General features: G+C 34.4%; 2 protein-coding genes across 7 annotated transcripts; one reads left to right on the forward strand and one right to left on the reverse strand.

The window, feature by feature from the left end:
* Positions 1-29: 29 nt before the first annotated feature.
* On the reverse strand, positions 30-11,377 carry LOC131853300 (muscle LIM protein 1). 6 transcript variants are annotated; one of them, XM_059204160.1, is made up of 12 exons: positions 11,269-11,377; positions 10,533-10,666; positions 8,252-8,414; positions 7,129-7,252; positions 5,742-5,838; positions 5,447-5,531; positions 5,186-5,254; positions 3,639-3,935; positions 3,146-3,278; positions 2,875-3,062; positions 2,001-2,154; positions 30-866 (listed from the first exon to the last, which is right to left on the reverse strand). In XM_059204160.1, exons 2-12 carry the CDS (start codon positions 10,645-10,647, stop codon positions 744-746), a joined length of 1,548 nt encoding a protein of 515 aa, XP_059060143.1. In that variant the 5' UTR covers positions 10,648-10,666; positions 11,269-11,377; the 3' UTR covers positions 30-743. The 6 variants fall into 6 exon arrangements, 5 of the variants coding, with proteins under 5 accessions (XP_059060143.1, XP_059060138.1, XP_059060141.1 ...); XM_059204155.1 differs by lacking the exon at positions 5,447-5,531 and having other exon boundaries at positions 5,186-5,282; XM_059204158.1 differs by lacking the exon at positions 5,186-5,254.
* On the forward strand, positions 1,160-1,848 carry LOC131853304 (selenoprotein F). The gene has a single exon (XM_059204163.1). The coding sequence runs from the start codon at positions 1,293-1,295 to the stop codon at positions 1,800-1,802; it is 510 nt and encodes a 169-aa protein (XP_059060146.1). The 5' UTR covers positions 1,160-1,292; the 3' UTR covers positions 1,803-1,848.
* Positions 11,378-14,734: the final 3,357 nt, after the last annotated feature.

The following is a 14,734-nucleotide window of genomic DNA, read 5'->3' on the forward strand; positions in this document are numbered from 1 at the left end:
CTGAAATAATGCTAACTATTCTTTAACAAGATTTCATAGTGTAAAATGATTATACTAAATACCGCGTTATAATTAGGCTCAAAATTGGAATATCAATCTGAAACCTAAACCTTACATCATGACTGGCAATTGTTGCTGATACGCTCAAGATAACTTCTTATTTTTCTGATCAGGCTTTAAAGACACTTCAGACCTTGTCATTAAGATCTGGTCGGTCGAAACGATTGCTTATTTGCAATCTTATCCGCGTTTACAGGATAGTTTTGATTCTTAACCCCACAACATCTAAGTGATTTGTGAAGGATAATCACAATGCCATATTTATTTTTATTTATTTTTAATAGTTAATTCGATTTTTTTTTAGTTTTTATTATGTTTAATTTCTTATTTCTACAATAAGTCTATACGCCTTACATTCTACAATATTTTATGACGAATCTATAAACTAAGGGCCCAGACACATTCATCACAATTTGTACATATATGAAAGGAATGTAACCTTTAATTTATATCTTTCTATCATAAAATTATTGCACTTACATAACATCTATTATATATATATACCTACATATTTACTTCATTAGTCTCTTTGGATAAAATCAACCATTATTAAAACCAGTTTAATAAATGGTAAGATCAATAGATGAGGGGTAGCAGCATAATGTAATAGATTAAATTCCTTTCATGCTACCTTTCTATATATTTGTTATTTAAATCCTATAAAGTCCAGCTTCATAGTTTATCTAAGCCATAGTTAATGTGCCTGCGCCCATTCCGAAACCTACACCTTTAGGCCCGAAATTTCTACCGTAACAGCCTCGGCAGTATATTTCACCGTTAGGTCCATCATTTAAATTGGTGGAATCCTGAAACAATTCAATATTAACAAATTATTTAATATGAAACATCGGAATTATATTGTAAAAATATATGATTATTCAAACAGCGTAAATCTTGATGTTTTTGTCTAAATAGTTAATTTATTACTTAATATTAAAATTTACTTCTTTTTTAAATAAGATATTAAAATACATGAAAATCTACCGTTATAATAAGGTTGTATAGGTAAAAGTTCTTTGCTCTATTTAGCAATGTATGAAAATATAAACTAGCATACAAGTCAAAAGATTAGCAGTAATAAAATGTCAACGTCATCAATGTGTCAAATGAATGTCAACGAAATGAACTGTGTCTATTGAATCGATCTAATAAATAAATAATCTCTTCAATTTAAGAAATATAGTTATTGCATATACATTTCCATTTTTGGTGTATATCTTTATTTAATAATAATGTTAATTTGTAATATGTTTTGCTTATCGCTTTTCTTTTACTCAATATTATTCGTGCATAACATAAACGCGGAGTTCTCAACCGAAGACTGTGCATCACTAGGATTTATAAAAGCTAATCTATTATGTTCCTCTTGTGACCAACTCAAGGATTTCAGTTTAGACGATCTAGTAGTACATTGCAAGGAATGCTGCCATAAAGATGAAACCGCACCAAAAGAGAAAAAATACGCGCGTGCCATACTTGAAGTTTGTACCTGCAAATTTCCGGCTTATCCACAAATTCAAGCATTTGTGAAAAGTGATCGACCCGCCAAGTTCCCTAATTTGCAAATTAAGTACGTTCGAGGTCTTGACCCCATTATTAAGTTGCTGGATAAAGATGGTATTGTAAAAGATACTGTGGCAATTGAAAAATGGAATACAGACTCGGTGGAAGAGTTTTTGAAAACACATCTTGATAAAGAAGATGACGACGACCGTCATTACTTAAAGACTAATCAAATCTAGATATTGTGCCTTTATATCTTATTAAATAAATAAGCATAATAATACATTATATTGTTTCATTATAAATTTAATCACTGTGGCTTTGGGTAATGTAAATTGTTACTAAATATATCCTTAGCTGTTTGAACTTGAGGATGAATCATATAAAATATATAAATATGTCAAGTTATGTAAATAGTTAAAAAAGAAACTACTTACAAGAGATCTATGGCAATCCGCACATGAGAAGCACCTTCTGTGCCATGTGCCATTCTTAGAGTGCATCTGTTCTGCAGCATAGACTGGGAATCCGCATCGAGGACAACCATGACCTTTGGCTGCCTTCTGTCCAGTGAAAGGTAGTTGTTCTGTGCTGTAGAATATTAGAAATTATTAGTTGTATTGCATTATAATCTACAAATACATTCTGGCATCATTATTTCTGTGGGCAGAGAAGAATGTGACTCATGGCCTACTTAATTGATTTAAACTTTGAAATCAAGGAAATACAAATTGATTCACATTTTTAAACTAGATCAGACAAGATTATAATTATACAGATAGAAGATTTTTAATTATACAGTTCTTTTTTTAGTGAGATTATAGTTCTTTTTTTTCATGACATTTTAGCTAATTCAAAACTGACATAATTTATTTTCTATCAAGCTTATGGTCATCAGCCATTCATGTGATCACTTACAGCCTATATAGATAGAGTTTAGTGTAGTAGTAAGTGCTGTGATATATAACCAATAAATAATGGCTATATATATATAACCAATAAATAATGTATAGATATATTTAATTTAATTTTATAACTAGAAATTTATGTTATTACTTATTAGTTAACAGTTTCTATATAATTTTTCTTTAAAAATTCTTTTTGAGATCTATAGGTTAATGAACGAAAAATATTATAACTAGTGTATTAAAATATTTCAGAAAAATTATTATTGCCTCTTTGACGGGTATTTACATTTTTTATGTGAAACATTTGTGTGTTACAAACAGACCGTTTTCGGCTCGTCACGAGTTTAGTATTGTACTAGGTATAATACATATGTAACATATCATTATTTTATTAAAAACTTACTATGTAATGGTAGGTTCAGCATCCGTGGACACAAGTGTTGGAGCATGACCGAAGCCAAATCCTTTAGGGCCGAATAATTTGGCGTAGCAAGCACGACAATGGATCTCCCTGTCAGGGCCGTCACACGCCAACATAGAGTCCAGAGGCCTGTGGCACTCGGCACAGTTGAAACATTTCTTGTGCCACATCTGTGGAAATAGAATTAAGTCTATGTGTAATAGCTAAAACTTATTACACTAAAATTTACAAAAAGTAATACTGTGCCACTTACTGTGCCCTTTGCTAATTGTTGTTCCGCGGCAAAGACCATGCCGCCACATCGTGGGCAACCCTGGCCTTTGGGCGCCTTAATAGAGGTAGTGTCAGGATTATAAAACGGACGACTGGCGGAAATCTCGTCCTCACTGCAACATACAATAAAGGCACTATTGATTCATTGATCTAGTCTTTTCGGTTACCTTACATGTGACTAACCTATATCTGTCCCATACTCAGGAATGTACCCAGGTTATATCAATTTTACACGCAATTTAGCACCTACCTAATTAATACAACATAATTTACAATTGAATGAAATATTCAATCTGAAGCATTTGTTATTTCTACCTAAAGGTTCTTATAGAATATATCATATGGCAAAAAGTCTACAAACAGGTACCGTTTGTAGACTTTTACTTACATATGTGCAGTTGCACATAGAGTTTGCCTCGTGGTTGGCTCATTTTAGTCATTCCCGATATCAAGCATTTAATTTTAATACTCACGTTAAACCATCAGTTTGCAGAAATCCTGAGCCGCAGGCAAACCCATAGCCATGGGGTCCCCACTTCTTGCCATAACATGTCTTGCAATAGACATCACTATCTGGGCCATCGCAAGCTATTATCGAGTCCAAAGTTTTGGTGCAATCCCGACATTTGAAACACTTGCGATGCCATTCACGACCCTTCGCCAGGACTTGTTCCGCAGCGAAAACAACGCCACCACAACGTGGGCAGCCCTTGCCGGGTGGAGCCTTGATACTGGCAGTATCAATCACCGTTGTCTTTGGGGCTTGATCACTGTTAAAAATTACCTAATCATTTATCACAGCGATTTTATACTGTAAGTACCTGTATGTTGTTAGTAATTAGTTAAAATTATGACTATGAAGTTGATTTATAACAACCTATAATTAGATAAGTACTGGGAATAAATAGACTGGCCGATGTGATGGAAAATGTAGTAGCCAACTGTTCAGATCGTCGCCGATAATCATGAACAGCTTCATTATATTCAATATTCTTTGATGCTATGTCCATAACAGAATTAAAGAACTCCTATTTTGTTACTTTTAAAACTAAGACATTACGAAGGTGATATGAATTTTCTGTTTAGTTTTCTGAGTAAAAAACTTAACCAGACCAAATAACATATGAGCCAATAAATATAATATGATGAGGTAACCAAGTAGGTATATTTGAACGCATGGCAAAACGCCTTAGTAATTGTAAGTAATGTCAAACAACCTGATAGAATGAAAGATATTGTGCCTTTGTACACTGTAATTTTATTACCTACATCATCAAACCGAAATACAGATTGCATAGCTACTAGTAATACACAGACATATAACGTCTTCTACTCAAGTCCTACATGTTCAATGTAATTATGATTAACAATATTATGAGTAACAAACATAAAAAAATGACTATAACTAAAGATTCTTAAAAGTTACTGTAAGTTACTGTGAACAGGAATACTTTAATGATACTTCTAGGTATTTATGGCGAAATAGAATAATTATGTAATATTAGATGATACACGTAACAGCGCCACTTTCTCTTACATAACACGAGAATAAGGACGAATGACCCATTAAATACGAGTGAATTCGCCGCAGATTACCATGTTGTAAGCTCAAAAGTCGCGTGGCCGATATTAAAATTAGTTTGTTCGTGAGCGCAGAGCGCGTGCTATTTTCACGCTGGCACGTTGCCATCTCTTGTTTGTATTATAAGCTGTTTTTATGAAAGTGACTATGCGATGGAAATAACCTGAACCTGCCTTGTAACCTGAGAAGTTATGAATGTGTCTTGTTAAAAAATATTTTGTAAATCCATTTTAATGTTATATAAATGTTAGGATAGGATAGTCTAGCTACGTCAATCTCTAGATGCATTCTTTAATCTAATGACGAAATGTCAAGGGATCTAACACATTTGCTAAAGCAGTCTATAAGCAAATACATCTTAAATGACTGTTAATAATGAAGATTTATAGTCCTATAGACTACATCCTTTGGGGTCTCGGCAACACACTATCAATATACCTTTGCCACTCCAGGTCCTTTACATCACACATGAGACCCAGGGATGACATCCCTCCGTGTCCGATACCTCTAGGACCAAACTTTATTGCGTAGCATCCTACAGCAAAAGCAAATAAGCGATATTACTATTTACACCTGAGGAGCACACAGCGTAATTCAATAATTATCTATTAAGTACAGAACTGTAGTAAAAAAATTTATTTAAAATAAACTGTGCCCTCGCCAGATGAGTGGAATTTCTTTCTTTCAACTTTTTCTTACCCATTGGCGTAAGGGTCACTCTGCAAAACACCAGCTCCTTTTCCGTAACCATATCCTTTAGGACCAAACTTCTTCCCATAACATACTACAGAAAAAAATACAAGTAAATATATGTAATATTAACAAAAAGGTATACATGCGTTGGATTTTTTTATATGCAACAATAATCACAAATTGAGAGAAAGTTACAAGTAAGGGTAAGTACTTGGTTGTTCAAAACTTTTGAAGTAAACTCAATCGTTATTTAATTGTCAGGAATGATTGTAGATTTTATGAATAGAGTGAAGAAACAAACCTTTGCAGTAAATATCTCTATCGGGCCCCTCACAACAGTTGGTAGAGTCCAGACGTTTCAGGCAGTCCCCGCACTTGAAGCACTCCCTGTGCCACGCCTGGACATATAGTGAAGAGTGAAGGATTGTCACGCATGCATGGTCGAATTAATATAAAGGAACAGAATGTTATCACAATGAGAATGATGTTATTGCACAAAAACAGCTCAATGGAGGAAATTCATTATCAACCCAACCCAAATCAGTAAACCAACAGATACCTCGACAATATATCTCTTTATCTGGTCCGTCACAATGCATCATTGAATCAAGAGTCCTGTTGCAATTTAAGCATTTGAAGCATCTCCTGTGATAGCCCTAGAGTATAACAATTACATATTTAAGATTTACATAGGGCTATATTTCTCTTCGCAATAATTTATATAAAGGGTATGAAACTCCATAGGATTTTTAAACAAATTGTAACATTAAAAACAATTCTCATTTTCAGAGTAAATAGTTTTCTCTACATACATACTCTACCTGCAGTAGATAATATCAAGTAAATAATATTGTCTGGTAGAAAATGTGTCTATCAATAAATAAGAATTATTTGTAACATTATTTATTCTTACAGGAAAACCATTACTGTCAATAACTAGGTTGATCAAAATGTAAGAATAAGCATATATCACATTAAGATTAAAGCAGACCTAAACGCAACATAGTCATTGAATTTAGTGTTGGTTTCATCATTTAGAAAACGTTTAATTATAAACAGTGAATGACAATATATTATAGAACTAAACAACTCAAATAGGTACATACGAAGTTATCCAGCTGAATATGACGATACCATCTCATTCGACTGTTACTCCCTTTATAATTCTACCTACTAGTTGCGATCTGTGTAGAAACTCTATAGTACTTTGTACACAGTGACATTACTGAGAACCCCAAATATGTTTACAAATTAATTATAATTACACACTACCACTGAAATATAATTGTAACAAAGTGCAAATGTTAACATTGTAATTTTTCCTCGTATCCTTACCTACATACGATACGATTAGGCGTGTGAAATCGCAACTTTTAAGCATTTAGGTTTGTGTACCTGTGGTACCAGTGTATACAAAAATTTTGGTACATTATCTATAATAATGTACCAGTTTAATATTCGTTCTCAATATATTATTGTCATCATAAAACTGACCACACATTAACAAGTTTTTTACTAGAGATTCTATACGTACCGCGGAGAATCTCGAATTCATTATGGGTATGTAATAGGTTAATGTACATATATATTATATTACAAAACGTTACATAAGCTTCAGCAAAAGCAGTGAGTGGTTTATGAAATTTCAAATCTGTCTATAATGTGTGAATATGTTATTGGCCACTGACCTTTCCACGAGCCAACATTTGCTCCGCCGCGTAGACATAGCCACCGCAACGTGGACAGCCTTCACCTGGTGGAGCCTTGGCGATGACTCTTGGCTCTAAGCATGCTCCGTTTGTCCTTACACCCCTGTATACATAACTTATGTGATTTACTGTTCAACAGTTGTTTTCGTCGAGCAACGATGATAGAAGAGTAGTTAGAAGCCTGATAGGCCCCGGAGCACTCCGGCTGCCCCTACATAGTAACACCGGCCAAATGGATTGGCGAAGCAGCTGATGCCGGCGGCGCACCTCCGCCGTAATGGGAGAAGGTAAGGGCTCCCGGCCGCCCGCTCCGCACCGGCCTCGCTATATTACTACACAGATATCAACATAGAGGGCGCTTTCCTTATCCCATCACATATACTAACTATCGGTTAAAGCTAATACAAAAGCGTTAGCTGAGAGTTAGAGATTGTTAGTAGCGAGGAAACTTAAGAGACAGAGGGTAGTGATCGGCGCATGCCTCCTAGGTGCGTCTGGAGCGAGGCCACAAGCCGTGCTGAGGCTTTACATATTGGTTTCTCACCGTTGCTCCGCTGTTTTCGGGTCACCCCGGTCGGATGGGAGGGTTCGGTCAGGGTAGGAGCGCGCTCGAGTCGGCGTGTACCCTTACAGGCGCCACTTCGGGCCCGCGCCGGTCTCGACCGCGCTCCAACACGTTAACACAACTCAGGGTTGGAAGTCGACTCACTTTATTATTTTTTAAATTATAAATAATAGTCCGATAAACAAAATAAATTAAGCATAGCGAATAAATAACCCTATCCTAAAGTAATTAAAGTACAGTGGCGTGCGTTCACGATGCCGCTGGTTGGCCGAGATGTGTGTCGGCGACCCGCTAGCTCTGCTGCATGGCTGCTCGCGCTCAATTCCTGTTGCGACATAAACGGAGACTGATCATGCACGTGTCAGGCGGCGCATAATGTACAGCCGAGCGCGCGCTTTCTACTAAAGTATCAGTTTATGTACACGCGGTTAATGTTGTTACGTACGGGCCTGTAGGCCGGTCGTCGATGCGACCATAGATAAGGAAAGACCCTCAGTGGCGCGGGCGGCGGGAGTACGAAGAGGGTTTGGTACTTACGCGTTCTCCTGCAAGTGATCACCGGTGTCCATGGAGAGGCAGCCAGCACCACCACCGAAGCCGTAGCCTTTGGGTCCGAATTTGCGTGCGTGGCACACTTTGCAAAACAGTTCACCTTCGTGTTCTGAACAGTTGGTGGAATCCAGCAACTTCTGGCACAGTCCTAAATAAGCAAATAACGTAATTATATAGGTACTGCCATGTTTTCTAAAAAGAGTGGATATTTTCTGTTAATTTTTTTGGAGTAGGATGGATATTTCAGTCGCCAATCAATTCATTATTAAACTGTAGTTTTACAATAATAGCTCACATATAACCGTGCCTACTTAGAGATGCAAGAGTTGCACTTGAGTATAGAAGCCTTTAAACGTGCTTAGGGTCGGATAATCATTTTGATAAGTCATTACTAACGCCGTCTGATATTAAAATAGATAGCACTATTTTAATATCAGATGGCTAAACGGTAAACTTGGCTTCGTACTCCAGCATATAACCTAGAGACGGGTCTAAATATAATAATAATAATCCCTTTTAGTATAAAAAAATATATATTATAAATGCGTAATTGTATGTCTGTCTGTCCAGACCATATTCAGGATATTTTTAAGCCAATTGGTAATGAATGTGCAAGTGCATATACCACGTGCATATGCAAGTAAAGTGAAATTAATATTTATTATCTGCATTACCAAAAATCTTTTAATTAAAATTCGATTTAGAAAAAACTGATTAGCAAGGCATACCAAATGAGAACCTTGGTTAGGTTGTTATACGTAATTGTAATTAGAGTAACGGTTATGCAGATCAAGAGAAATTTCTCATCCTCTTATTTAATTATATATTTATGTTCAAATCAGTTCTCTTACAAGGTATGCAGAACGAACTGAGCACAGAAATAGAAGATTCTAGCATGAATCTCTTACTTTTAAAAGTTATGTTCAAATTTAGACTTATATTTTTATAGCTATAGGGGATATATAACAGGAATTTAATTAATAAGTACGACAAAAGCTACCTTCTGACAATTGTTCGCAAGAAAGCACCGTACCTACTCACCCTGAAACAAATTTCCGAAGTCACGAAAGGCGATATCCTAGTAAATACTCTCATACATAATTATTTCAATATCTAACTCGTTTCTTCTCTCAACATTACTACATTTTATAATTACTTTTCATATAATCGTTCTATGTATCTACATTATAGTTATTAGTTATTGTATATGAATATTATTATTGCAATTTTAAATATGATGGCAGTTAAGTACTGTATAGGTAATCTATTGTGATGTACAAGCTATAAAAGATTTTATTACTTATGCATTACATATTACATACCTGGTTGTCTGTAAAAGATTGCTTTAAGCGATAAGGCCGCCTTTTGTATGCATATCCTTGATTTTTTTATTTCCTTTTTGTAATTATTTGTTTCTTTTATGCACAATAAAGAGTTTTATTATTATTATTATTACATATTAATTACAATATGTCCGACGATGAAGGTGATTTTTGTTTCATCCATAATATTGATTTGACCTGTCTATAGATAAGTTTAGGTCTACTGCATGTTTCTAACCTATAATACCAAAACCCAAGAATAGTTCAGAAATCTCCATTTTGAATAAGATTCGAATTAATGCTCTAGGCCATAGACTTTTATTAAAATTTTATAAAACAATCAAAGTACATATGAAAATGTTTGAGATGGCCGTTTTAAAACAACATTAATAAAGAAATGTTTTATTACTGTTTACAAAATCCAGAATTTTCTTTTGCACCTATATTGACGTAAATTAATAAGTATCTAATGATGTATTAAGAATATTGATACATAATAATATTTACGTCATGTATCTAATTATAACTGTTTATAATTATTTATTGCTTATTAATTTACGACAATATTGATTATACGCTATTAGTAACTTCTAGTCATTTCCCTCTGCTTGTACTGTAAGGGACCGGATTGTGAAGACAAAGCGATATTTTAATTTAAATTACTTAGAAATTATTCAGAATATGCTTCCTATGTGCTTGTTCATTTATATATTCATTATTATTTATATTAAGAGCATCGTAGTCTGGTGGTTAACTATCTCGACTTATAAACTCCAAAGCGGTTAGTTCAAGCCCGGCCTACACAAAAAACCTCTGTGTCTATTAATATTCCTGATTAAATCTTCGTGTTTCCAACATCGATAACAACTCTAATTCACAATTCGGCGATTCAAACATACTAAACTAGGTTGGTATTTCATAATTATTTCTTAATATAGTCATACCGCACTTGAAGCACATCTTGTGCCATTTGAGTCCACCCGCAACTCGCTCTTCTGCTGCATATACGGACTTGCCGCATTTCGGACACTTCGGATTATCTGCTGGTTTGAAAGGCATTGTGCTCGCTTAACTTATCCTGAAACAATATAAAAATGAGGTCATTCCCTTTACCACTTCGATGTTAATCTACATAATAGATTTGATTTTATTCACTACGAAATTTAAATGACTTAGACGGCACTTTACAAATTGGATCAGGTATTTTGCAGATATCCAATTGTATTAAATTTGACTTCACAAAGTAATGTTGATTCTAAACTTCCACGATTAGCACTAAAGCAATCCTCCCCGTAGATCAAGTAAAGATTTGAACGTTGTCAGAATTTGTTCTAGTTATTGCACCGTTCATTGGCTGAAATCCAAGTCGCCTGCACCACTTCAAATGCATCCAAACTGACACTTATTGCTCAACAAGCACATGTAACAAACTATAAGTATGTAAACTAAGCTCCTTCAAAATCAGAGACGGTATTTGAAAACTTCTGGAATTTTATGGAAACGGGACACGGTGCGCGTGGGCGGTTTTGTCTACGCTCCTAATTTGGGGTGTTCAGGTAAAGTTACGCTGGAACGCCGCATTGCATTTCTAATAATAGTATGCATTTGAATGAAAATGGAACACACGCGGTTATGTGGATTTATGTTATGACAGTATTGCACTTTCACCAGATCACGGACCTGTTCGTCGAGTCGCTACGAGAGTCGAGCTCCCGGACGCGTATACAGTTCAGGGCGGTGATGCCGAGACTGCGGTGCGCGGAGGTCGAATGATGCGCGAGGGCAACGCGCAACCGTAGTCTATGCGCGAGTTGCACACGGCCCCAGTGGAGGGGCACCATGTGCCGCCCTCGCCACCGCCACCGCCCTCGCCCTCAACACACCCCATGCTAACTCCTTACCACCACCAGTTCATCATTCCTTCTAGCAATATGGTAAGTAAAACAAATTTCGTGTTCACAGTTTACAATATCCTTGCCAAATACTAAGCGGTCATACAAAAGAACGAAATTTATTTATTTCGTATAGATTAAAACAAAAAATATAGTAAATACACATATATAAATATTAATGTTTCAGGGAATATACATTCACAAGATTATTCATTTTGGCAGTCAGCGGCAGTCATGTTCAGCTGAATTATACTTCCAGTATATGTACCAGTATACCTATAGTTCCAAGTACTTGGAATAATGTAACTTACATTTTATGTAACTGGAATGCCAAACAAGCTGAAAATTCGATCAGATGGAAAGTGCATGAAATCACATCATTTGACTGCGCTAGTATCCCACATGATATGCTTCGCATTTCTAACGACTAATATTGCTTTACTCTGTATCCTGTAATTTCACTACCGCTATGTCTTTATCAATTCAAATAATTCATTCAATAATAGATTAGATATCTAAGAATTTAAAGTTCAAATCCTAGTCGTTCCTAGTCGAAAAGTAATAGATTTTTTCAATACTACTTTTGTGCTACGTTTGTGTTACAGCAAAGACAGTTTTATACAAAATATTGACATTATTCGTTAGTATCTAAGGCATATTCCAGGAGGCATACCTGGAATATTAAATCTATAATACTTAAATTTGGTTTATTTGGACTGAATCGACTTGATGTTGGTATGTACCGTGGTATATTATCTGATCCTGTATCATCGCCAGCAAAATTATTGTTTTCAATTTATTTATTTATACTCTTCATTGCACCATTTACAGAACAATAAAAAACAATTAAAATAGAAAATATACATCGACTGATACAAAAGGGGGTCTTACCGCTAAGCAATCTCTTCCAGACCACCTTTTGGTGGTTAGAGAAAAAAATAAGAACATATAGATATAACTGAAATATACATATATATATAAATATACTTAATAGTGCACATACATTTGGAAAGAATGAAGGAAGATTAGTTAAGAGAATAATAAGAAATTAAAGGGAAAGAAAATTGGATTTGATAGAGGCATTACATTTTCAATGTACAGTGGAAGATAAGATTAGTAATAAGATACGATGGGACTGGCATTATCATATTAGGTATGATAAAAGCCCCTAAATAATTGTAAGAATAAAAAATACCTAAATTATATAGAAAAAGTATCTTGACGACTGACATTAAATCATAGCATGGTTTGTAAATAATTAAGTAGTGATTAGTGGACACACGCACAGAATCCTTGCATTTGTCTTCATATAGTGAGACTAAAGCTTATATTAAATTTAAACTTCTTAAATCTAATACATTATTAATGTTTTATATAAGTCATATATGGGGAAACATATGACTTATATAAATATGACCATCCAGAACATCTAATTGATGGTAAGCGTTGTTACTAACCGCTGTGTGGGGGCTGAAATAGGTGAGATAAATATTCCCACGTTGACGACTTTGTAGAAAGTGTACCTCAGTGTGCAAAATCATTTTATGTTATGTCTATATCGAGAGCTATTAGTCAGTCGTATCAAAAGATCAGTCTGTCTCTAATACCACCACATGTACGGATGAATACACACCCAGAATACCAAGGTTCAGTAAATATATTTTTATTAGAGGTGGAAACGAAGCCGGTATTGAATTTATGCGAAGCACCATGCCTTCTGCATTATTAAGGTCGTTGTATAGACAAGACCAAATACACAATGTTCTGACAGCTCAAAGAGCGACATTCTATATTCGTCTCCTAATGATTAAAATAAAATAAGAAATCATGAATCATAACTCTGGCAAGTTGTATCCATATGTAATTCGGCAATGAATAAGGAACACACTACGAAAAATCTCTATAAGTAGTTGTAACTACAAGTAGCTTGTCTATAAATCACGTCGCGCGAACAGATGTTTATTCTAGCTATTCAAAACTTTATCATACTTTATTCTTACATGAGTGCCCAAAACTGGAAACGTGACATAGCAGTGGTATATTGTTTTTAAAGTAATTAACCCTGGATAAATCACGTGAATCATTCTCACTTAAGCGGTTAAAGTTTAATTAATTTACCTTTTTCAATATTGCAATGATGATATCAAAAATTTCCACTGACTGTTTCCATGAAACAAATATTAGTTTGTTTCATAGAATGTATCTACTTTATATGTAGAAAATACAAATAGAGAGATATAAAAGAATTACCTTAATTTTTACCATTTTTATAACTTGTAATTTTAAAATAACTACAAATCTAAAAGCTTACAGTTTTTTTGTACTGACTATTTTTTATGAATTTAGAAATTTATTTATGGAAGCGGTGACAATGCTACAAGAGATTACAATTATCAAGATAAAAATAACTGAAACATATTCTTTAATACGTTTACAATTAGTCCAGCACATGTCACATCATAGAGACACTGTTTGCCAACTTGCGCACACCTGCTTATCTATTAATATTTTTACAAAAATAGCTTTACTGTTTTAATAAGAAAGGTAAAATTATTTAGGATTAGAGACTAATTGAATCATCTATTAATTGATATCATTAAAATATATTTTTTATAAAGACGTTACATCTAATTTTGATGCTAACGAGTATTTTATATACTATATAGCATACTACTATACATTTACATACTACTATAGCATTAGAATTGCATTAATGAATCAAGAATACCCGGTTACCTACGAGTATTTGCAAGTAAAGTTATGATCTAATATATAAAATTCTCGTGTAACAGTTTTTTTGACAAAATTTGAACGATTCTTATGTATTTTGGTGTAGGTAGATAGGTAATTCAGTAGATCTGAGAATAGAACGGAAACTATTTTTCATACCCTTTAGTGATAAAAGTAGTTTTTTCGAACCCATTTTTTTGTTTTGGCATTAAAAAGTACATACGTATAATTCTAAGTATTCATTCTCCTAACTAACCCGATACCGATACCGATATTAGTACTTTATAATTTTCTACTCGGCGGTCGTTAACTGATTAATTTATATAACAATATAAATTAATCAGTTATCGACTATTATTAGAATACAATGTTCGTTTTTTAGGCTTGATTTATGCTTGCTTTATTGATGTTGTATAACCATGTATGCCACACCTACCTAGATATACTACATAGACAGATCTAAAGGCTTTAATTTCCCTTTCTCAACAAAATAAAGCATAATACAATACAACAATTGTTTCATC

This window comes from Achroia grisella, unplaced genomic scaffold, assembly GCF_030625045.1.
Source record: "Achroia grisella isolate CSIRO2021 unplaced genomic scaffold, CSIRO_AGI_Agris_v1 utg900, whole genome shotgun sequence".
NCBI lineage: Eukaryota > Metazoa > Arthropoda > Insecta > Lepidoptera > Pyralidae > Achroia > Achroia grisella.